General features: G+C 39.8%; 2 protein-coding genes across 6 annotated transcripts; both read left to right on the top strand.

Annotated features, from left to right (window-relative positions):
• LOC146715151 (uncharacterized) lies at positions 1–23,180 on the top strand. 4 transcript variants are annotated; one of them, XM_085451574.1, is made up of 8 exons: positions 1–280; positions 419–767; positions 894–928; positions 1,064–1,200; positions 1,354–1,401; positions 1,804–1,881; positions 2,023–2,076; positions 2,166–3,270. In XM_085451574.1, the coding sequence occupies exons 4-8, from the start codon at positions 1,066–1,068 to the stop codon at positions 2,361–2,363; spliced, it is 513 nt and encodes a 170-aa protein (XP_085307700.1). In that variant the 5' UTR covers positions 1–280; positions 419–767; positions 894–928; positions 1,064–1,065; the 3' UTR covers positions 2,364–3,270. The 4 variants fall into 4 exon arrangements, with proteins under 4 accessions (XP_085307700.1, XP_085307703.1, XP_085307702.1 ...); XM_085451577.1 differs by lacking the exons at positions 419–767; positions 894–928; positions 1,064–1,200; ... (2 more) ...; positions 2,023–2,076; positions 2,166–3,270 and adding exons at positions 21,706–21,740; positions 21,876–22,012; positions 22,171–22,218; ... (1 more) ...; positions 22,829–22,882; positions 22,972–23,180; XM_085451576.1 differs by lacking the exon at positions 419–767 and having other exon boundaries at positions 899–928.
• Positions 19,758–20,972, top strand: LOC146715152 (uncharacterized). 2 transcript variants are annotated; one of them, XM_085452786.1, is made up of 4 exons: positions 19,758–19,782; positions 19,930–20,039; positions 20,248–20,301; positions 20,444–20,972. In XM_085452786.1, the coding sequence occupies exons 2-4, from the start codon at positions 19,944–19,946 to the stop codon at positions 20,726–20,728; spliced, it is 435 nt and encodes a 144-aa protein (XP_085308912.1). In that variant the 5' UTR covers positions 19,758–19,782; positions 19,930–19,943; the 3' UTR covers positions 20,729–20,972. The 2 variants fall into 2 exon arrangements, with proteins under 2 accessions (XP_085308912.1, XP_085308911.1); XM_085452785.1 differs by having other exon boundaries at positions 19,770–20,039.
• Positions 23,181–25,079: the final 1,899 nt, after the last annotated feature.

Below are 25,079 nucleotides of genomic sequence, written 5' to 3'. Positions count from 1 at the left end.
GCTGAGCTAACTGTGTTTGTGTTTGCTGTCTTCAGGAGGAAGGGCGAGACGGAGAGACTGGAGGAGAGATTCACGGAGTTTGGGGAATTTATTGTACACTGACGCATTGCCACACACCACGGGAAAAGGGAGTGCCACGAAGCAAGATTTGCACTGTGGATTGTTGTTTACTCATTTCTTCACAGTAAACAATAGCACTGATCTACTGTACCGAGGGGTCCGAGTCTGGGTCCGCTAACCACTTCTGACTAGTACAACACATCAGATCGTCGCAAAGCAGGTAAGATCAGTAACATAAAATATGATGCTTGCAAAGTGTAACATTAAAATTTGTTCCAGTGTGTGTATGTGTCAGTTTCTTATTTATGTTATTGACATGGTGTTTTCTTAACCTAATAGATTCTTTTAATCCTAACAGTGATGGCAGAAGCAGCTACCAAAACAACAGATCTTATTTGACTTGTAACTCATCAGTGACACCCTGGAAAATAGAATGAGCAAAATTCATGAACAAATATGTAATAATACATAAAGTTTTATATGATCATAATAGTTATTGTTTTGTAGGCTGTTTTGTTGTTTTTGATTTAGAAATTAATAATTTTACTACTATAAAAACTCATCATCTAAGTAGACAAACTATCTACTAATGTACATATATTATTTACTAAAACTAAAATGTTATAAAACTTATTGTTTGCAAGCTGCTGAAAATCTGGGACCAATAACTAATGGGTCTCTATTCCTATAAAGTGGACCAGAAAAAGGTTAGTTCAGTCAAAATGAAAGTAAAACTGCAGCTAATGCATGTGAGATGAAAGAAAGTGAAAGGACAACAGAGTATAGGGAACCTTTCAAACACGCCACCTCATTGTGTTTTCATTCTTTACCAGCACAGAACATCAGATCGTCGTCCATTCCCAAACAGGTAAGATCAGTAACATAAAATATGATGTTTGCAAAGTGTAACATTAAAATTTGTTGCCGTATGTGTGTGTGTCAGTTTCTTATTAATGTTATTGACATGGTGTCTTAACCTAATGGGTTCTTTTAATTCTAACAGTGATGGCAGAAGCAGCTACCAGAACAAGAGGGCGAACTTGCTTCAGATTCATCAAGTGCTTGTTTGTCTTTATAATTCTGTTCATCTTATCTCTTCTGTGCCTTATTTTCATTGCAATCTGGGCCAAGGACCAAGTGGTAAATTCCTCCTTTGTCAATCTCTTGATGTGGTAGTAATTACAGGATTATTTGCACATACATGTAAATTCTTCCAGTAATTAAGAGCTCATTAAATGTTGGAATTGCTCCCTTTTTGTAATGGGTTATAAAAGCCACTGTTGTTCTCTCAAGTTTCAGCAAATACTGAAAAGAGTAAGCGAAGAAGTTGACAAACACAAGGTGGGTCAGTTTGCAAGTTTCTCACAAGGCTTTAAAAGTCTGTTATGTGTGTTGACAGAAAAAAAAAACATTATTAAAAGTATTTTCTTTATTAATTATTAATAAACATATTATGAAGCCATCAAATTTAGGTTATTTGTGGGGTTATTTTTTGCTTGTGATAATTTTTATTTTTACCTACCTTTACCCTTACCATTACCTTCTTGGCTACTGTTAACTGAATGCTCAGACAATGCCATTGGTCAGTTGCAATGTTGGTCCTGGACAAATATATGTTGCAACGACAACAACACAGTAATATCAGATTATGCAAAAGTCATACAAGTACGGTATTTCTCTGTACTTACTACACTACTCAGTATAGTCGGGTAAATTTAATTGTACTATTTTTCTTTCCATTAGGAAGATGGCGTGTATAGAACAGCTGAAATCACAAAAATATTTGATCTCGCAAGTTCACTGGATAACAAGGAAAAACTGGTAAATTAAAATCTACCAATTTCTTAATATTGAATATATATATATTGTAACATAAATATTACCTTCCTGTTTGATTTATGTTCCTTTTCTGTTGTTTATATTCTGTAACACATGCACTATGTTCTGTTCCTTTCCTTTCAGGAAATATTCAAGGAAACCCTTCAAACAGCGATAGAACAGGAAGAGAGACTGAAGGTGGGTCAGTCAGTCTCAAGTTTATTCCCAGAAAGTCTATAATATGAGTAGAAATACTATATGTGAAAAGTTTTATTTTTCTCCTTTAGGAAGAATCCAAGTACAGAGTGACAATGGCCTCAAAACAATTCAATGAAGAAATGAAGGAACTTTTTCCTCAGTTGGTAGAAGCAATGCTATTATCATATGATTCTCCACCACTCCAGGAAATGGTTGACATTACATTTCACATGTTAAAAAAAACCAAAACTTACATAGTCAAGAAGCTGGATTTGCTGCAAGAATAGAGAAAGGAGTAATTGACAGGAGTAAATGATGAGCTTCAGAAAATTGTAAGAGAAACAATAAATTGAACTTGTTTCTCTTTTCATTTGTTGACCTATGTAACGTATATCATGTATTTGTGAAAGGACATAATCTGAATTGTTTTTGTGACTTTCTCTAATTGTATACTTCTTAACTGCGTAAGATCTTGTCCTATAATGTTCCCTGAGTGATATTATAAAGTGAAAAGCTTCACTCCTGGTGTGAGGCCGAAGCAAGAGCACAGTTGAGCTCTTCAGTCTTGATGGAATAATGACTGCAGTACTGAAACCTGGATCCTTGTGTAGGCAGCACAACTTGTCAGTTTGTTGCAGTTATTTAGGTTCCAGTGTTGCACTTGTTTAGGCTGTGTTTAACTCACAAAGAGATCAGAAAACGGCGAACCTTCGTAGTGTATGATCAGTTTTCTGTTCTGAAGCTAAACCTGAGGTTTCCAAATCTAGCTTGTGCTTCCACATGTATGATCTGGTGTTGGCAGCATATAACCAATCACAGACATGAACAGGTCTACTGGCAAGTTGTAATAATAATATTTTGATAATATAATATTTTGATCATATTAGCTAATGTGATCAAAACAAAACAAAAATGTTTTGATCACATTACACAAGTATATTAAACACATAAACACAAATAGTACATTGTGTGAGTGTGTGTGTTTGTTGATGTTTAATTTACTTATTTACTTAGAAGCGTTTTTCTGATTAGGAAAATACTGCTACAGTGTATACCATTACATATTAACATATATTAATTTAGGTAATAAAAATTCTTAGTGATTTATGTCAATAAAGGATTTGTAACTGCGCAAAATGTGACATTTATGGGGAAATAAAGCGGTTGTGGCTACTTGGTTCTTATAAACTTGAACGGTACAGTTCTGTCATGAAAGTCCAATCAGTATCAAACAATTACAATTCAAGAAATATAATTATATTGTTTATAATGGCCTTTTTTCCATAAATTTAGCATAACATGGTCATTTTTAATGTGGTCATTATCTCATAATTATGACATAATTCATGAAATATATGAATGATTAATGGATTAAGTTATTTAGTTCAACACGAAGGTACTGACTAAGTCTCTGGCTTTATGTCATTGAAAGTTTAATGTATGGATGAACTGAGCCGTTGTAATCACTGATTAAAGAGGTTGAAATTTGAATAATACATAAACATATTTATGAAAATCTCAATCTAAACATTTGTGAATATTGTTTTGAGTGGTGAGTATGGTGTGCTCAATACACACCCATGCAGAGAGCTAATATTGAGTATGATGATGGAGGACAAGACACTGGGAATTTCCACAGACTGAGGCTTGTCTGTCAAGAATTCCAGCACCAGTGGTCTGAGTCCCAACAATAAAAGTGGCTAGTGTCTGTGGATTGATGGTATTACGCGAAATTAAAGTCCAGAAAGAGTAGTCAGACATATGCACTACAAGTCAAAACTGTGGACACACCTTCTCATATAATGGTTTTTCTTTATTTTCATGACTGTTTACATTGTAGATTCTCACTTAAGGCATTATTACAATTTTTTTATTTACTACATAATTCCATATGTGTTTATTCATAGTTTTGACTCAAAACATGTTTTATATTTTAGATTATTCAAAATAGCATCCCTTTGCTTTGATTACTGCTTTGCACACTCTTGGCATTGTCTCTATGAGCTTCATGAGGTCATCACCTGAAATGGTTTTCCCACAGTCTTGAAGAAGTTCCCAGTTCCTGTTGAAAAATAAATGATGGTCCAACTAAAAGCAAACTGGATAGGATGGCATGTCGCTGCAGGATGCTGTGGTAGCCATGCAGGTTCAGTCTGCATTCAGTTTTAAATAAATCTCCAACAGTGTCACCAGCAAAGCACCACCACACCTTCACACCTCCTCCATGCTTCACGGTGGGAACCATGCATGTAGAGACCATCTATTCCCCTTTTCTGCATCGCACAAAGACACAGTGAGTGGAACCAACAATCGCAAATTTGGAGTCATTAGATTAAAGCACAGATTTCCACCGGTCTAATGTCCATTCCTTGTGTTTCTTGGCCCAAACAAATCTCTTCTGCTTGTTACTTTTCCTTAGTAGTGGTGTCTTAGCAGCTATTTGACCACAAAGGCCTGATTCCTCTGAACAGTTGATGTAGAGATGTGTCTGCTACTGGAACTCTGTGTGGCATTTATCTGGGCTCTAATCTGAGCTGCTGTTAACTTGTGATTTCTGAGGCTGGTGAATGATAAATGTATCCTCAGCAGCAGAGGTGACTCTTGGTCTTCCTTTCCTGGGTGGTCCTCATGTCAGCCAGTTCTGTCATAGCGCTTGATAGTTTTTGCGACTGCACTTGGGAACTAACTCAGAGTTTTAGCAATTTTCCAGACTGACTGACCTTCAGTTCTTAAAGTAATGATTCTTTTTACTGATGTGATTGGTTCTTACCATAATAAGAATTCTAACAGCTGTCAAATATGACTGTCAGCTGTGTACAGTGGCGGTCTTAGCCTGTTTGGTGCCCTGGGCGAACACCCCCACTGGCACCCCCCCACCCTGTTCCCCCGGTACCCTCCACCCCACACCCATTGTACATACATATAAAATATATTGTACTGTAAAAACTGTTGTTGGAACCATACTGAATTTAACCAGATAAACATAAACACACACACATAGATATATAGATATATATATGAAGAGAGAGAGAGTATGCATAGTATGCAAACGGCTTACAAACAGCCATCATAATTCATCAGACAATGAGAATAGGACAAATCAACAACTGACAATGACTAATTAATATTGTGCTGAACACAGTCCAAAAGATTCAGTAAGCTACATCAGTGTCCACTGTTTATTCTCATAGCCAAGTGGCTAACAAAAGTAAACTGACGTTTTCACTATCCCTACTAATTAATGTTATCTTGTTGTATCTCTGTTGTGATCAGTGCTATCCTCTATGCTGTTGAATGCTGTGGCAGCAGTTTGAGGGTCACAGATGCCAACAGACTAAATAAACTGATCCACAAGGCCAGTAATGTGTTGGGGGTGGAGCTGGACTTCCTTGGGGTGGTGTCTGAGAGGCAGATGTTGTCCAAGATAAGGAAAATCATGGAAAATACCTCCCACCCACTCCATGACGGACTGGCTAGTCGCGGGAGCACGTTCAGTGAGAGACTGAGATTACCAAAAGCACCACTGAACGACACAGGAAATCATTCCTGCCTGTGGCCATTTCCCCTTACAACTCCTCCATCTAACACACTGTAAACACTGCAATAGTTAGACCCTTTTTACACACACTCTTTTCTACTCCGTAATATTCGTGTCAATGTTCTTGATATATATTTATAATCACCTCTGTTAATCCTTGATATTTATAATTGAGTGATCTATATATATTGGTGCTATTTCTTAAATGTGGAAAATCTGTAACATAATGTATTGTTTGTAGTTTAGTCTGTTACTGTTACTATTTTTACCATTTCTTCTTGGAGCAACTGTAACCCACATAATTTTCTTAGGGGTTAATGAAGTATTCTGATTCTGATTGTTTCAGGACACATGACCTGCCATTATCCAATGACACATCTGCTTTCCAGTATCTTTTGCTCGTTTCTTTTCTTCTTCTTTTCTCTTTTTTTCTAAACTGAGCACCTGATGGCTTTGAACTTTTCTTGTCCTCCAGTATGAACACACATCCCCCAACCCGAGAACCACAACAACATAACCTAATAGATCTACACCCTAGTTCACAGATATGCTTTGTCTAGGATTCAAATAATTTACAACCTTTTTACAATTTACAAAGACTTGTTTTAAAAGTGGACAGTGAAGGGGCCTGTCTAACATGCAAGAGCAAGTTATTCCATAATTTAGGAGCAACAATAGACAAGGCCCTGTCACCTCTGAGCTTCCTCCTGGATCTTGGTACTTCCAGGATTCCAGGATTCATCCCTACACACCGACTGGGTGTGTAGGAATAAAGAAGCTCAGAGAGGTAAGGGAGGGCAAGTCTGTGAAGACATTTAAAAATAAACATAAGAATTTTAAAATGAACTCTAAAAGACATAGGCAACTAGTGCAATGAGGCCAGGACAAGGGTTGACCAACCTATAACAGCAAAACATGTGCAAGTAAGGGAAAAAGAGTTTAAGGTTGTTATGTTCTGCTGTTCACAATTAAACACGTATCCACGTCCTTCCTTCCTGATCATTTCTACGAGTCTAACAAAGAGTATCACAAAAAACATTTCAGGTGCCTACATCAAGCAGCGCATTGAGAGGTAGGGGTGGGGGAAAAATTGATACTGTGTAGTATCGTGATATTTTGTATTTTCTAATAATGTATTGATACAGGGACAGCAGAAATCAATATTTTATTACAAAAAAGGTTTTTGTGCTCTGACTTCAGAGCATGTTGATCCTTTTTCTGAGCAAGAATCCTGACACTCCTTCACTGTCCAAATGTGTTTAACTTTTTTTTGCCAGCAATAAACATGACAGTTTACTTATTTTAATCTAAGACATGTTTTATTTTAATTATGTTTAAAAAAATTTTATTTAATGTAAAATTATATTTTGTTTTAATTTACTTTCAAATTCTTCAGTTGCTGAAGGAGCTGCATAGTTTTCACAAATTGCATAGTTCAGAATAGCTATAATTGTACCAGATGGTTGCATTCAGTTAAGTTGGACTAGACTGTGATACAAACCGTTCAGTTTGTCAACAATAAAACTGACTGAAATGAGAGAAAGACTGAGTGCGAGACTTTGATATTAGATAAAATGAATATTGATAAAGTTTACCTTTATGTACAGAATCTGAATATAACAAAATATTTTAAAAAATTGCAATAATATCGTATCGTGCGTTAAGTATTGTGATAATATTGTATCGTGGGATGTATTGTGATTTCCACCTCTATTGAGAGGAGGTCAAGGGTTTGCAGCACTGTCAACAAAACTACTTGGCTGGCTACTTTGAGGAATTTTAAAATATAAGGCATATTTAGAGTTATTTATCGAATTGTTCTTTGCTACATAATTCCATATACTGTCATGGTCCTGGGTCGGTGACCCAGTGTTTTTGGTTATGTACTTTTACTTTTGATAGTTTTGTATTTTCTAGCGTTTAGTGGAGTTCCCTCTGGCTGGTGTCTTCCCTGCTTGTGCATTCCCTTAGTGTAGTAGGTCTCTGTGTTTAGTCCGTGTCTCTGAGTCTGTGTCATTACGTGTATGTGTTTCCTGTTTTACTTTGAAGGGCTCTGTCTTATGTCAGTGTGTTCTGTTTACGTTTCCCCTGCCTCGTCAGTTATCATGTATTCCAGGTGTGTTCCCCTCCTGTTTCCCATCCCCTGATTCCTGGCGTGTGTATTTATAGTGTGTTACCGTGTCCTCGTTGCTGGTTCGTCTGTGTTGTTTCCCCTCGGTCTCCCTGCGACTCTCCGTATGTATTTCCCCGGACCTCCCTGCATCTTTGTTTCTGTTTTGTTAGTTTTACCCAGTTTAGGTTCTAGTTTTATGTTCCCAGTGCCATTGTGGTTTGTATTTCCTTTTGTTTAATAAATACTCACCTGCACCTGAGCTGCCGCATTTTGGGTCCTAATATATTCCACATGCCTGCCACACCGGACGTGACAGTACGAACCAGCCACCATGGACCCAGCGGCAGTAAACCTGTCCAAGGAGCTCCGGGACAACATTACGTATAATGTGGAGATTCTCCTTGGGCTTTGGCTAGAGAACCCTCCGGAGGAGCTTCGCCGCACCATGGAAAGCCGGCTACTTGCCTACCATGGCTTCTGAAGTCGCTTCCTCCGACCATGGAGGCTTTTCTCCGGCACACACCTCACCTTCTCTCAGCCACTCCTGCCTCGCTGCCCGACTCACCGGATGTGATCTTGCCCGTCGGAGCCGTCTGCGGGGAGGAAACGTCGATCGCGCCACCGGTGCGGCACCCCACAGCCGGACGTTCGGACTTCCAATTCGCCGGCTGTGGTGAGTGAGGACTCTTTTCCGTTTTCGGACTGTGTGACTATTCATTCAGGGGCTGTGTTCTGTGCGGCAGATGATTATGTGAACAGCTTATCGCCTGCCCAGCAGCCGCTCTCAGCTCAGTTAGCTGCCCAGCAGCCGCTCTCAGCTCAGTTAGCTGCCCTGCAGCCGCTCTCAGCTCAGTTAGCTGCCCAGCAGCCACTCTCAGCTCAGTTAGCTGCCCAGCAGCCGCTCTCAGCTCAGTTAGCTGCCCAGCAGCCACTCTTAGCTCTGTCACCAGTGTCAGCAGCTCAATCGCTCTCCACTCAGTCTCCTGTTCCCCCAGGGACACCTGTAGTTCAGTCTCCAGTGTCTCCAGTGCCACTTTCAGTTCAGTCTCCAGTGTCTCCACTGTCACCCTCATTTCAGTCTCCAGTGTCACCCTCATCTCAGTCGCCAGTGTCACTTTCAGTTCAGTCTCCAGAGCCTCCAGTATCACTTTCAGTTCAGTCTCCAGAGCCTCCAGTGTCACTTTCAGTTCAGTCTCCAGTGCCTCCAGTGTCACTTTCAGTTCAGTCCCCAGCACCTCCAGTGTCGCCTGTAGTTCACGCTCCAGCGCCTCCAGTGTCACCTGTAGTCCAGGCCCCTGCGCCTCCAGTGTCGGCTGTAGTCCAGGCCCCTGCGCCTCCAGTGTCGCCTGTAGTCCAGGCCCCTGCGCCTCCAGTGTCGCCTGTAGTCCAGGCCCCTGCGCCTCCAGTGTCGCCTGTAGTCCAGGCCCCTGCGCCTCCAGTGTCGCCTGTAGTCCAGGCCCCTGCGCCTCCAGTGTCGCCTGTAGTCCAGGCCCCTGCGCCTCCAGTGTCGCCTGTAGTCCAGGCCCCTGCGCCTCCAGTGTCGCCTGTAGTCCAGGCCCCTGCGCCTCCAGTGTCGCCTGTAGTCCAGGCCCCTGCACCTCCAGTGTCGCCTGTAGTTCAGCTTCCAGTATCGCCAGTTTCACTCATTCACTCCATACAGGGAGAACGACTTATTTCTACTCAAGGTGTTTTTCATGGTTTAGCCGCCATTGGCACAGTTTGCCACTCCAGGGCTTCCCCAGAGGCTAGGTCTCAGTCCCCAGGTGATTCTGGACCCCTGAAGTTTAAGCAGCCACCTGAGAACTGCACCATGTCAGCGTTGCCTGGGCAGAGCCAGAGCTCAGTGCATTGCCAGTCGCCTTTATGTCAGCTAGTGGACTCCATGCCTGCTGGCTTTGTGATGGCTTCTGCTGGGTGGTCCATGGGACTGCTCCGGCCTTCGTCTCGTGTCTCCGCTGGAGGGTCCGAGGGACTCCGGCTTCCACGCCGTCGCCTGTAGCGCCACCGTCTCCAGCTGGAGCGCCCTCATCATCCTCGCCTGTAGCGCCCTCATCATCCTCGCCTGCAGTGCCCTCATCGTCTCCTGTCTCCGCTGGAGGGTCCGAGGGACCGCTCCGGCGCCACCGTCTCCGGCTTCCACGCCGCCGCCTGCAGCGCCACCGTCTCCGGCTGGAGCGCCATCACCTGCAGCGCCACCGTCTCCGGCTGGAGCGCCGTCACCTGCAGCGCCCTCATCATCCTCGCCTGCAGCGTCCTCATCATCCACGCCAGCTGCAGCCTCATCATCCACGCCAGCTGCAGCCTCATCATCCACGCCAGCTGCAGCCTCATCATCCACACCAGCTGCAGCTTCTGCTTCGCCTGGCCCGGCCTCCGAGTCTTCAGTCTCGTCTGGTCCAGCCTCAGTGTCTTCAGTCTCGTCTGGTCCAGCCTCAGTGTCTTCAGTCTCGTCTGGTCCAGCCTCAGTGTCTTCAGTTTCGTCTGGTCCAGCTTCTGCCTCTGGGTCTGCAGTTAACTGGCCACGTTCCAGGCTATTGGTCGGGCGCCATGGCCGTCATGGGCGGCCCCCAGACCCCCTTCGCCTGAGTCGCCGCCATTGCCGTCCGCACGGTCGGCCCCTTGAACTGCCACATCGCCGCCGTTGCCGTCCGCATGGTCGGCCCCCTGAACTGCTTCCTCATCGCTGCCGTTGCCGTCCGCACGGTCGGCCCCCTGAACTGCCTGCTCATCGCTGCCGTTGCTGTCCGCACAGTCGGCCCCCTGAACTGCCTGCTCATCGCCGCCGTTGCCGTCCACACGGTCGGCCCCCTGAACTGTTTCCACATCGCCGCCGTTGCCGTCCGCACAGTCGGCCCCGTGAACGGTCCAGACTCCTGTGTTGTCGGCCCCCGGGCTGGCCCCCAGAGGTGTTCTGTTTTGAACTTTGTTTTCTTGAGTTCTGGTGTGTGTGTGTGGTGTGTTTTTTTTTTTTTTTTTTGTTTTTTTTGTTTTTTTCCCTTTCTGATTTTGGACTCGTGTTTTGTTTTTTGTTTTGACTATCTAGTGCTCCTGTTTTTGTTTTGCCCCAAGCCCTCCTTCCTGGACCCCCGCCGCCCGCCCTGGTCAGGTTGTTTGCTGTTTTTTCTGGATGATTTTGTTGAGCTGTCTGGAGCCAGCCCTTGAGGGGGGGAGGGGGGGTACTGTCATGGTCCTGGGTCGGTGACCCAGTGTTTTTGGTTATGTACTTTTACTTTTGATAGTTTTGTATTTTCTAGCATTTAGTGGTGTTCCCTCTGGTTGATGTCTTCCCTGCTTGTGCATTCCCTTAGTGTAGTAAGTCTCTGTGTTTAGTCCGCGTCTCTGAGTCTGTGTCATTACGTGTATGTATTTCCTGTTTTACTTTGAAGGGCTCTGTCTTATGTCAGTGTGTTCTGTTTATGTTTCCCCTGCCTTGTCAGTTATCATGTATTCCAGGTGTGTTCCCCTCCTGTTTCCCATCCCCTGATTCCTGGCATGTGTATTTATAGTGTGTGTTACCGTGTCCTCGTTGCTGGTTCGTCTGTGTTGTTTCCCCTCGGTCTCCCTGCGTCTCTCCGTATGTATTTCCCCGGACCTCCCTGCATCTTCGTTTCTGGTTTGTTTTGTTAGTTTTACCCAATTCAGGTTCTAGTTTTATACTCCCAGTGCCATTGTTGTTTGTATTTCCTTTTGTTTAATAAATACTCACCTGCACCTGAGCTGCCGCATTTTGGGTCCTAATATATTCCACACGTCTGCCACACCGAACGTGACATATACATTGCTTCATATAATTGATGTCTTCAGTATGTATCTACAGTATAGAAAGCAAAATTTAAAAAAATCATTAAATAAGAAGGTGTGTCCGGACTGGACTTTTGACCGGTAGTCTCCCACCCCATGCAGCAGACTGTGACAGCACTGAGCAGCTCCTTCAGTGGGAGACTGCGGCACCCATGGTGTGGGACGGAGAGATTTCGCAGGTCTTTCCTCCCCACTGCTGTCAGACTCCACAACAAAGACTTTAACTGAACAAACACACACATCCACACATGTGCAATAACACTAAGTGCACTAATCTTTTCTGGCATCGTTGTATTTTTACTCAGTTGTATATAGCATTCGTATTCTATTTTTATCTTATTGTATATTTTTATTCTATTTTATTCTACTGTATATAGTATATTATTTTATTCTATTCTGTACAGCTGTGTACTGTATTTATTCTTATTGTATTCTAATTTTTGCGTCATAACTTTTGCACTGTCCACTTCCTGCTGTGACAAAACAAATTTCCCACGTGTGGGACTAATAAAGGTTATCTTATCTTATCTTATCTTATCTTATATCCCTTCCTTGAGAGCAGTGTGATGTGACGTGAAAGAAATAAAAGCTTGTTTGCAGTTATTTCTGCCAAGGGTGGCACAACAGTAAGGCTTAGGGGTGGTTACTTTTTCACACAGGGGCAGGAAGGTTTGGATAGCTTTTTTTTTTCCATTAAGAAGTGAAGGTTTTATTTAGAAACAGCATTTCGTATTTACTCTGGTTATCTTTGTGTAATAATAACATAATGGTGATTCCTTACTGCTAGAGGTAACACAGTGTCCCACTGCAACCAGCAGCAACCACATGCAAACACACACACACACACACACACACACACACACACACACACACACACACACACACACACACACAATGCTGAGGCTAATTATGGAAGTGGACACAGCTTTGAGAATAGGACAGAGGTGTAAATAATCAGGATATTCAGAAGGGGGAGGCAAGACTCAAAGCAAGACAGCAGAATAACAATAAACTCATTAACACTAAACAGTAGCCTAAAAATACTAAAATATAAAAAAAAACCATTTGAGTATTACATATCAGTCTTCAACCTAAAATGTACATAATGTAATAATGTATTACTGCTATGTCCTCTGCTACTAATGTATAACACAGATGATTGATATCAACAGTCTTGTTGACTCTGTCAGTGCCCTGACTGCGTGTTATAAATCCTTCATATCTAATAAAAATAATGAATGTATAAATGCATTTTTTTACAATTAGTGTTGAGGGAATTTCCAACTTATTGGTTAAAAGTAACACACTCAAAGACAAGATAATGATCTACACCATAGGTGTCAAACTCTGGCCCGCGGGCCAAATTTGGCCCGCAGACTAATTATATTTGGCCCGCGAAGCCATACCAAATTACTATTAGAGCTGGCCTACTGGTATTATACAGCTAATATATATATTGTTTAGTATTAAGCTTTGCTTGTTCCATATTCAGTTTTTCAGCAAAACGTGTTTGAGTCCATAAGAAAAGATTCATTCTTATATCTGGAGGAATAAATATATTTCAATAAATATTAATGTTAGCCCGCGACTTTATTCCAGTTTTGAATTTTGGCCCACTGTGTATTTGAGTTTGACACCCCTGATCTACACCAACACTAGATTTTACAAAATAAAAAGACCAACCATATATTTGTGTTCAAGTTTTAGTAGAAAATAATAAAAATAAGAAGAGGATACTGAAAGCATTCATATATATATATATATATATATATATATATATATATTTTTTTTTTTTTTTTTTTTTTTTTTTTTTTTTTTTTTTTTTTCCAAAATGGGAGACGCCCCCAAGGGTGGTGGAGAATGACCGAGCTAAGATCCTGTGAGACTTCCAGATACAGACGGACAAAATGGTGGTGACTAACCAACCGGACATAGTGATGGTAGACCAACTCAATCACTTCGGCCGTAGTGATTGATGTAGCGGTTCTGAATGACAGCAATATCAGGAAGAAGGAACACGAGAAGCTGGAGAAATACCAAGGGCTCAGAGAAGAGCTCGAGAGGATGTGGAGGGTGAAGGTAACGGTGGTCCCCATAGTAATCGGAGCACTAGGTGCGGTGACTCCCAAGCTAGGCGAGTGGCTCCGGCAGATCCCGGGAACAACATTGGAGATCTCTGTCCAGAAGAGCGCAGTCCTGGGAACAGCTAAGATACAGCGCAGGACCCTCAAGCTTCCAGGCCTCTGGTAGAGGACCCGAGCTTGAAGGATAAACCGCCCGCAGGGGCGTGCTGGGTGTTCATATATATATATGGCGGATTCATTCACGTTAAAGCGTTAATTTTGACAGCACTAGTATATTTACATAGTGTTAAATATATGCTAATAATTATCATTTTTACACATCAACACAAATCCTTATGCTCACGAGGATACAATCATTGTTTAAGTTGTTTAGATTTATGAAAATAAGATCAAAAAACAAGAAAGCATCTTCTAAGCAACTGTCATAGTGATTGTGCTGTAGAAACAAGTGCAGGTGAAAATGGAGGGTACAAAGCTACAAGTGTGACTGCCTGTTAATCCCTTTGTTACCTGCTGTAGATCAACCTATAGTTGCTGAGCTGGAGTCAACATGCACTCCACTACATAATTCTGGATTGGCTAGCTTTTTGTTAGCATTCTGTCTGTGTACATGTTTTCAAACAGCTGAAGTTGTGGTAGCAATATTATAAAGATTGTTCCTATCTTGACGCAGTTTACATTTTACCATCATACATTGCTAGTAATGTCCATGTATCCACTTCTCAACCATTTTCCTTCGCCTGCACTTGAACTGATTGTAGCAGTGCAAGAAGAAAATAACATATTCATCCAATTTTTTTCTTTTAACATTTGATATGCAGATGTGGAGATTGCATGTATCCCTTTGGCTGTGTAGGTGTGCTCCGTGTATCCCAAATGGGTTATGGAAAGAGAACAAGAATGTGGAGCTGCTTAAACATTCTATTTGTATTGAAGTGAAAGTTATCTGTATTCATGTCAATATAAAATATTTACCAAAGTATCTGGGGGGCCTTACAAGGTTGCTGGCTTGCTTGGTTGAAAAGCTAACGTGTAGCCACCCAGGAGAAATAAAGAAAACCAAAGATCATGTGGATAACTATGACAATATGTTATATATATGATATAGCAAGATACATATTTATTTGTAAAAACAATTACAGTAACAGTTACAGTCACTGCAAGTCACCATAGGCTCTTTAATGGTTGGAACTTTACAACATACATTTATTGTTATTTGTAGTATGTAAAACTCAAGCAAGTAAAACATGTCCTCTTTCTTCAAATTTCAGAAAAACAAAGAACATGAGAAAGAAGCAAAAGAAATGGTGAGTCATTAGGTCTCATGTTGATCACGTTTTCAATAAAGTTTGGTCACACATACAGGCGATAAACAAAGAACTAAACTGTGAACTCAAAAAATTGGATTTCCTATTAGAATGTTTTTAGTGATGTGATACACTGCACATTGAGAGAACTGCAACTCATTTAAGTGTCGGGCTACAATATACACAATACGGTCAACAGAAATTGATGTGTTAAAAAATATTTTCTACAACAAGGAGGATACGAACACATGAGGAAAAAATTATTTAAAAGTATTTAAGCTCGACAGCAACTTTTTACAACAATGCTCCAGTTCATTGGATTTTCTGGGTATTCATTCTCTTGAAGTCCAACTGCAGCATCTAAATTCGGTTAAGATCTGGACTTTCCCTGGGAAATAGAAACATCTTGATTTTCTTTTCAGCCATTCTGTTGTAGCTTTGCTGGTGTGCTTTGGATCAGTGTCCTGTTGCATGACCCAATCAGATAGATGGCTTCTGGGATCCTTTAGAGGAATTCATGGTCAACTCTGGGGTGGCCAGGTCCTGTGGCTTCAAAATCAAGCCTAAAGAAACACCCCTCCACCATCGTGCTTGACAGTTGGTTTGAGGACTTTGATTTACCTTATTTTAAAACCTGACACAACCAGAAGATTTTTATTATGTTTTGATATGTACACATATTTACCATTTCTGCATATGTAGCCCTGAAATATGGTAGGCATACTGTCTGTAAAAAGGGTCTCAGAGCTGATGAGGGTGATACATTTAGGTCCATTCCTTTTCACAATTTATGATAATAAATGAATGCGTCTAATGTTTGTTTGGTTCTTATGGTTTGGCGCCCTCTTGTGATCTCAGTCAGTATTCTGTGAGCTTTATCATATCTGACTACCTCAATACAAGTGCTCAGTTAGACGTGCAGTTTTTATTCTAGTAATTCTTTTGGTCAATGTATGGACCAAAATTGGAAAATTATGCATAACATGTCAAAGTTAAAAATAACTTCCATGTTTATTAGAGCACCTTCTCAATCATCGTCACAGCTTTCTTTACTAACATGTTTTTAAAAAAAAACATTAACAACTTCTTCACACTCTTTCTTCCCGACATCACACATATTGTTCTAGGTGGTTAGTAAAATGAAACTCAATCACTTAAGTTTTTTTACTCGCTAACACTATCTGTGTTTCCACAATAAGGCAAATGTTGTTACAGAACTCGGAGCCAGCAGCAATTTGCAACAATTGCCAACTGCTGCCAAAAGATGGCAGCAAAATAAAGAATGGATACAAACAGGGAGAAGCTTTATGACAGCTGTCTGAGAGAAATATTGATTTACTTTGGTAGATTATTTTTTATGTATATTTTTAGATTTGACAAGGCAAGCACTGCTTGCTTTGCTTGTCCGGATGGAAGATAACTAGTTTGCTGCTGATTGAAGTGTGCAGCTTTTCTCTTTAATTTTCAATGGAACTCCAATTAAAGACCAGTTAAACAAATTAAGCAAAAAGATATAAACAAAAAATCATGGATTCCCATAACCTGACAGCATGTACACAGACATGTAAAGTCTCTGCTTGTCAGTGAATTCTGGTTGGAGTGATGAATCTGTGACATATCTGCTTTTCGCAGAGACATTGTGTTTTTGTGTGCATTAGTGATGGGAAGTTCAGCTCTTTCCAGAGAGCCGGTTCTTGTGGCACGGCTCCCAAAGAAGAGCTGGCTCTTTTGGCTCCCTAATGGCTCTTAAATTGCAGTCAGATGCTGCTTCGTTTACACGTGTCAGTAATATTTATGTGTTTTTGCGATGCACTTGCACTCTCCTCCTCACCATCTCACTTACTGACTGAGGGGTAGTGACGTGACGGGCGATCCTGAAATATTCCAATACCAGCATTTCATGTTGCAGGATCAATTCCCTTATGAAAATATCAATATTTAATTTGATTAAATTTGGTTTTAAACTCTGCAATTAGCGGGATAGTCGGCAATACCCTGTTAACACTGGGATTTCCAGGCTTCTACCGTTCTACCTTTAAAAGCCGGAGAGCAGTCAAATGCTGGAAGTGGAAGCTAAATTGGCTAGTCATTCATATGTATATTAGGTTGTTACCTAGGAATTCTGGAGGGAGGGGAATGGGGGTGAGTGATTGAGGGGGTGGGGGAGTGGAGTGTTTCAGTTTGCCATCTTAGGGAGAAATCAACACACATGGGTGTAGGTCCTTTGTTGCTGACATTTATTGATAAAAACAGTACAAAAAACCAACCATTTGTACACATATGTACAAATAATAATAAAAAGTGAGTGAGTACATTTCAACATTTTCAGCAATCACTCACAATCCTGGCACTGCCACGGTATCTGTCGTCTGCATTTACCACATGTGTATCTGTAGCAGTGAACACATCGCACAGTGGCCTGATTTTTTTTGCATCTGTGTTTGACCTTCCGGGGGAAGCTGAACAGAAAACGTTTTGATTTTTAAAAAGAAATAATGAGCTATAAAATGAACTATGATATGGTAACTCTTAGTTTCCTAACTTATGGGTAATGTAAACAGAAGCTGATGAACAAAAAACTGAAGAGATGGCACAACACGCAGTGGTTTTATGTAGACTTGCAAACACATTGGTGATATGTGGTACCTCACTTCTGATATCCACGAGCTATGCACATGACCAGTCTCACGCCATCGCTGATGTTTCACTTTCACATAAATCACATGTTGAAGTTTACTGTAATGTGAAACTACTTCTTAGAAAGTGTTTAGATTAAACTGCAAATGATATCCATATTATACCATTGTTTTGTATGAGTTCACAGACTCCCATTTCTTATTTATCATTAAAAAATGGGAAAATCTGATGAGTAACAAATGAGTGTTTAATTAAATTAATGTTTAAAGTTCCATAAGACTGTGTTAGTTTTTCAGCTGCATACCAAGGGATGAATCACTTAACTGGAAGTAAGGAATATCTGAGGCTTCTACTACCACTTTTGCAAAGCTTTGTTCCTAAATGTGATGTCAAAACGCACTGTCATACATTTCAAATTTTAGTTTTGAGTATATAAAGTGTCACTAAATTATCAGCTTTGTAAGGTGGAGGTTTATTAGGATATATAAACTCATATGCATCCATTCTCTTCCGTTTAACCAATTCAGGAATGCAGGGGGGCTAGAGTCTATTCCAGCTTTCATATGACAAGAGGGAGGGTACACCCTGGACAAGTCACCAGTCAATGCAGGGCTAAGATAGGGAGACAGAAAACTATTCACACTCACATTTACACCTGTGGACAATTAAGATTCACCAGTTAACCCAACCCCACTCACTGTATGTCTTTGGACTGTGGGAGCAAGCCGGAGCACCCATGCAAACCTGGGGAGAACATGCAAATTGAAAGAGCCTGGCCAGATGGTAGAGTTGACCCTGCAAGGCAACAGTGCTAACCACAATGATCCTCCACAGTGTCTCAAGTGACATGTGTATTAGATGAGTGGAAGAATTTATTTCATTTATGTATTATTCACATAATTTTATTGTATTATGTCTTGGTGCCGCTGGATATTAGCATGTCTCTCACACTCATACTTTTAACAGATGGTATCTCTGGAAGTTGGGGGAAGCATCCACACACAAAGGAGATTCAATTAAACAGGCTCTGCTTACTTTGTTTTTTGCCAGCAATACCCTCAGTGTCCATTCCGCTTCAGCCAAGGTTCAAATGGAGATCAATTACCAAGATCTGGGTCATGGCACCAAATTGTGGAAGGAGACAATGCCTTCTGTCTGATTCTTTTTGTCTTGGTAGAGATCACGCAGAGATGTTTCCATGTTTTACACAATCCTTTTATTACCCATTTTCCTTACAGATGCATATGGAGATCAACACACTGCATCCTATGTAGTCCTATGCTAAAGGCTGATCTAAAGAATTCCACACAACAGTTACAGTTATAACCTTTGATCTCCTCCCCTTACAGTAAAAAACCCCACAATGGAAAAACACTGGTACAGTGGCCAGGGGTGTTGACACCCTGACCCCCATCTCCTGTTAGGGCAATGTGGGGTGATCGTGGTCAGAGGGCCCAATGGTGCCAGCGTCCGGCAGCCTCACCTCTGTCAGTGCGCCCCAGGGTGGCTGTGGCTACAATGTAGCTTGTCATCACCAGTGTGTGAATGTGTGGATGACTGAATGTGTAAAGCGCTTTTGGGTCCTTAGGGACTAGTAAAGTGATATACAAATACAGGCCATTTATCATTTTAGAGTCCGTTTGCCCTTTGTCTGCCCCTCACCCTCAGTAACTCTTGCTTCCTGCCCTGGGGGTGGGTGTTGACTGTCCTTCTTCCCTGCACCCCAGTTCTTTGTTCCCATTCCAGGCCTATTTCTATTTTGTATACCCATTAACCACCATATTGTATTATTACAAGCAAACCCAAACTATATTCTCTTCAACTCTGGTGTATATTAAGGAATCTATTCTCAACAGTGTTTTTGCATAGTGACCAGCATTACCCTGTTGATACTGTAATTCAACTTCTAGCCACACTGGTGAAACAGAAAGGGAAGGAATCATGTGCTGAGCTATGACTAGCTGTCTGTCACTGGTTGGCAAACATGAACCCAAACACCTATTTTGGTTTATGTTTCTGTGGAACTCCTTTAAGGGGCACAGTAGTTCCTGTAAATGAAGTTGGTATTTTCATGTAATGCAAAACAGCAGAATGTGACTTCTTGGAATTAAAACTAAAGCGGTAGTTTGACACACCCACAGCTGAGCCTTGTCAAGTAGGAGGTGACACTGTGTGTGTGCTTCAGTCCTTCATGTTATAACTCATCACTTCTCCTGTCAAAAGCAGGTAAGAACAGGAACATTGCTCCATGAGGAAATATTGCAGGCAGATCTTCATGCAACATCTCAACTTAAATTTAGAAAGTGCACTTTATAACTTCCTTCCTTAAATCTTTATTTATGCTTTCTGCTGTTTCGGAAACATCGATGGCAGCAGCACATTTGGCCATGAGTGGTGTCACAACTGCCAAAGGCGCATTCATGATTTTGACTCTGCTGTGTCTGGTCCATTTTTCAAGTTCAGTGATAAACAACGATCAACTGGTAAAATGGTTGTTAACTTTTTTCCTTTTGTAAAAAAAAGATATTTTAATAAATTTCACTTAAAATATGTACTCTTACACTCAAATTGTGACAGTCTGATTAATCGATACATTTTTATCTTTATTTTTAACATTCATATTTTTGTGCCATACACATGTTTCAGGCGTATGTTTGCTGACATGCTTGCATGTTTTCTCTGGTTTTGCAGGAGGAACTGAAAGCAAACATTCAAAAACTCCAACAAGAAACAATGAGAAAGAAGGTGAGTCTGCCAATATTAATGTTGAAGGCATCTATAATGGCTAACATAAAAATTATCATCATAGCAAAGTCTCTTTTTTGTAATTCACTACATATTTTTGTATATTTTGTTATATTAAGTAGGATCACTTTTTGTCCTCCAGGCTGAATATATTTTAGACAGAGCCTACGTTCCAGCTATTCTTGATGGTATTGGACGCTACATGGATCCTTTGTCCGAATTTCTGAAGTCATTGAACGTTTCTACATTGGTACTTACACCAGTGCTGGATTTAATGGATGACCTAAAGACTTTCCTGGAAGCCAGCAAGAAGTACATAATTAAATACTTTGAGACAATAGCTGAAGAAATCAAGGACAGTGAAGATAAACTAAGCAGTGTGATGGCAATATTAACACATCTAGAAAAGCATAAAGATGAACTGTAAGATATTAGTCAGCGTCTGTCTCAAGTATTAAATGTTCTGTATTTCTAAAACTTCTCTTTCATACTGTGCAGGTTTTGAGTCAAGAAATAACTTTGTCATATTTTCTTTTCATTTTCTTTGTTTTAATTGAGTTTAAATGCAAACACAAGACACAGAACTGAGGTTGTGTCTAAGTAACCATATTAACACTGGCAATTGTTAATGATTTAAATGATGAAAGCCTTTTAATGTGAATAAAGACATTAAAGACATGTTATTATTTCATGTTTTTTCAAATTGTGATGTTCGTGAGAAAAGACAGAAGCTGTGGCTGATTGTTCTCTAGTGTTTACTCACTGCCCAAAATGTAAATTCCTTAAGCCACAAAATGCAGAACACCCATCACCTGATCCCCTGATGTAGGCCATGTGTGTGTGTGTGTGTGTGTCTGTGTGTGTGTGTGTACTGTTATTCCACACTGCTGACTAGATGTTTTATACTGGTGTTAAAGGGAGAGTTTAGTGCTACACTAAATCACATTATAGACCACAACAAAACAACAGATCTTATTTGACTTGTAACTCATCAGTGACACCCTGGAAAATAGAATGAGCAAAATTCATGAACAAATATGTAATAATACATAAAGTTTTATATGATCATAATAGTTATTGTTTTGTAGGCTGTTTTGTTGTTTTTGATTTAGAAATTAATAATTTTACTACTATAAAAACTCATCATCTAAGTAGACAAACTATCTACTAATGTACATATATTATTTACTAAAACTAAAATGTTATAAAACTTATTGTTTGCAAGCTGCTGAAAATCTGGGACCAATAACTAATGGGTCTAAAGTGGACCAGAAAAAGGTTAGTTCAGTCAAAATGAAAGTAAAACTGCAGCTAATGCACGTGAGATGAAAGAAAGTGAAAGGACAACAGAGTATAGAGAACCTTTCAAACACGCCACCTCATTGTGTTTTCATTCTTTACCAGCACAGAACATCAGATCGTCGTCCATTCCCAAACAGGTAAGATCAGTAACATAAAATATGATGTTTGCAAAGTGTAACATTAAAATTTGTTGCCGTATGTGTGTGTGTCAGTTTCTTATTAATGTTATTGACATGGTGTCTTAACCTAATGGATTCTTTTAATTCTAACAGTGATGGCAGAAGCAACTACCAGAACAAGAGGGCGAACTTGCTTCAGATTCATCAAGTGCTTGTTTGTCTTTATAATTCTGTTCATCTTATCTCTTCTGTGCCTTATTTTCATTGCAATCTGGGCCAAGAACCAAGTGGTAAATTCCTCCTTTGTCAATCTCTTGATGTGGCAGTAATTACAGGATTATTTGTACATACATGTAAATTCTTCCAGTAATTAAGAGCTCATTAAATGTTGGAATTGTTCCTTTTTTATAATGGTATAACCCATTTAAGCCGCTGTTGTTCTCTCAAGATTCAGCAAATACTGAAAAGAGTAAGCGAAGACATTGACAAACACAAGGTGGGTCAGTTTGCACGTTTCTCAAAAGGCTTTGAAAGTCAGTTATGTGTGCTGACAGAAAACAAAAATAATTCATTATTTAAAGTATTTTCTTTATTAATTCTGTTTTAATAAACATATTATGAAGTGATCAAATTTAGGATATTTGTGCTTTGTTTTGTTTTTTTGCTTGTGATAATTTTTATTTTTACCTACCTTTACCCTTAGCATTACCTTCTTGGCTACTGTTAACTGAATGCTCAGACAATGCCATTGGTCAGTTGCAATGTTGGTCCTGGACAAATATATGTTGCAACGACAACAACACAGTAATATCAGATTGTGCAAAAGTCATACAAGTACGGTATTTCTCTGTACTTACTACACTACTCAGTATTGTGTAGTAAATTGAATTGTACCATTTTTTTTTCCATTAGGAAGATGGCGTGTATAGAAGAGCTGCAATCACAAAAATATTTGATCTCGCAAGTTCACTGGACAGCAACAAAAAACTGGTAAATTAAAATTGACCAATTTGTTATTATTTAAAAAATATATATATTGTTTGATTTTATATGCTACTGTTTATATTCTGTAACACACTCACTATGTTCTGTTCCTTTCCTTTCAGGAAATATTCAAGGAAACCCTTCAAACAGCGATAGAACAGGAAGAGAGACTGAAGGTGGGTCTGTCAGTCTCCAGTTTATTCTCAGAAAGTCCATAATATGAGTAGAAATACTATATGTGAAAAGTTTTATTTTTCTCCTTTAGGAAGAATCCAGGTACAAAATGACAACCCTCTCAAAACAATACAATGAAAAAATGAAGGAACTTATGCCTAAATTTAAAGAAGCAATGATATCATCATATAATTTTCCACCACTCCGGGAAATAGTTGACATTACATTTCACATGTTAAAAAAAACCGGCGCTTACATAGACAAGAAGCTGGATTTGCTGCAAGAATAGAGAAAGGAGTAAATGACAGGAGTAAATGATGAGCTTCAGAAAATTGTAAGAAAAACAATAATTTGAACTTGCTTCTCTTTTCATTTGTTGACCTATGTAACATATATCATGTATTTGTGAAAGGACATAATCTGAATTGTTTTTGTGACTTTCTCTAATTGTATACTTCTTAGTTGCATAACATCTTGTCCTATAATGGAGCTGTATTATAAAGTGAAAAGATTTACTCCTGGTGTGAGGCCTAAGCAAGAGCACAGTTGAGCTCTTTGGTCTTGATGCAATAATGACTGCAGTACTGAAATCAGGATCCTTGTGTAGGCAGCACAACTTGTCAGTTTGTTGCAGTTATTTAAGTTCCAGTGTTGCAGTTGTTTAGGCTGTGTTTAACTTCCTTATCATAAAGAGATCAGAAAAATGCAGACCTGCATAGTGTTCTGTTCTGAAACTAAACCTGAGGTTTCCAAATCTAGCTTGTGCTTCCACATGTATGATCTGGTGTTGGCAGCATGTAACCAATCATAGACATGAACAGGTCTACTGAGATTCTCTGCTGACAGTAATATTATTTTGATCGTATTAACTAATGTAATCAAAACAAGAATAGTTTAAACATTTAAACACATATAGTACAGTGTGTGTGTGTGTGTGTGTGTGTGTGTCAATGTTTTAATTTACTTCTTTATTTAGAAGAGTTATTCTGATTATAGAAATACTGCTACAATTTATACCATTACATATTAACGTATATTGAGTTAGGTAATAAGAATGCTTGGTGATTTATATCAATAAAGGATTTGTAACTGTGCAAACTGTGACATTTATGGGGGAATAAAGCGGCTGTGGCTGCTTGGTGACAGAAATTTAGTTTTTATAAACTTGAACGGTACAGTTCTGTCATGAAAGTCCAATCAGTATCAAATAATTACAATATAAGAAATATAATTATATTGTTTATAAAGGTCTTTTTTCCATAAATTTTGCATAACATATTATTGTAATTTTAATGTGGTCATTATCTCATAATTATGACATAATTCATGAAATATATATAATAGTGTCTGTGGATTAATGGTATTAAACGCAAAACTGAAGTCCAGAAGGAGTAGTCTGACATATACACTACAAGTCAAAACTGTGGACACACCTTCTCATTTAACAACACGTTTTCACTCCTAACTCATCAGAATGTGACCCCTAAATGACTTCCCTAAACCTGCTCATCTGGAAATCCGGCATTTCATCTAAACAAAAGGCACTTATACTTAAACAGATATACGTGTGTTTGCTATACCATATATCAGCAAGAGAAGATACGAGATCTCTCATGACCTTAGGGTGTGAGTGTGCATGCCAGAACACTCTGGCATGCACACAAAGTCTTTGCAGACTACTAAGGATCACACATCCTATCACTAAACAGCTGATTATACACCTCTAAGCATATATGGTTAAATATTTCTAAGCACAAATGACAATCAACAATATAAACCTGACATTTGCGCCCTGTTTGACATTTATGCAAGAAAAGTTCCCAGTTATGAACACCTTATGTTTGACAGTTTCAGTGCAGGCATTTTTATTCTCAGCATCTGTTAATCATCCTAAATTACTGTAGGAGTACACAGTTTGACAAATGTATTAGCAGTTATCCTATTCCTCATTGATCTCATTCAATGGTAAACTGCATCCAACAAGTGAACAAATGAATTGTTAACCATCAAAATAAAAAAATAACATTTTCAAAACCATCCCAGCTTGGTGGTACTCCTCCTCTAGACATGTAAATCACACGTCTCTCTGCAGAGTGGTTTAAGTTCTGCAGGGCGTCATAAATGTCTCTTCCAGTTGTTTCCATCACTGTCCACTGTCCATGTTGAAGTCTCTAATTCAGCATTATTGGTCCAGTCTGT

The sequence above is a fragment of the Copadichromis virginalis genome, linkage group LG3 (assembly GCF_057382275.1).
Source record: "Copadichromis virginalis isolate Kocher_CV1m ecotype Utaka linkage group LG3, C_Virginalis_male_GT1.1, whole genome shotgun sequence".
NCBI classification, from domain to species: domain Eukaryota; kingdom Metazoa; phylum Chordata; class Actinopteri; order Cichliformes; family Cichlidae; genus Copadichromis; species Copadichromis virginalis.
Note: the sequence above shows the minus strand (reverse complement) of the source record. Positions and strands in the feature narration are given on the sequence as shown.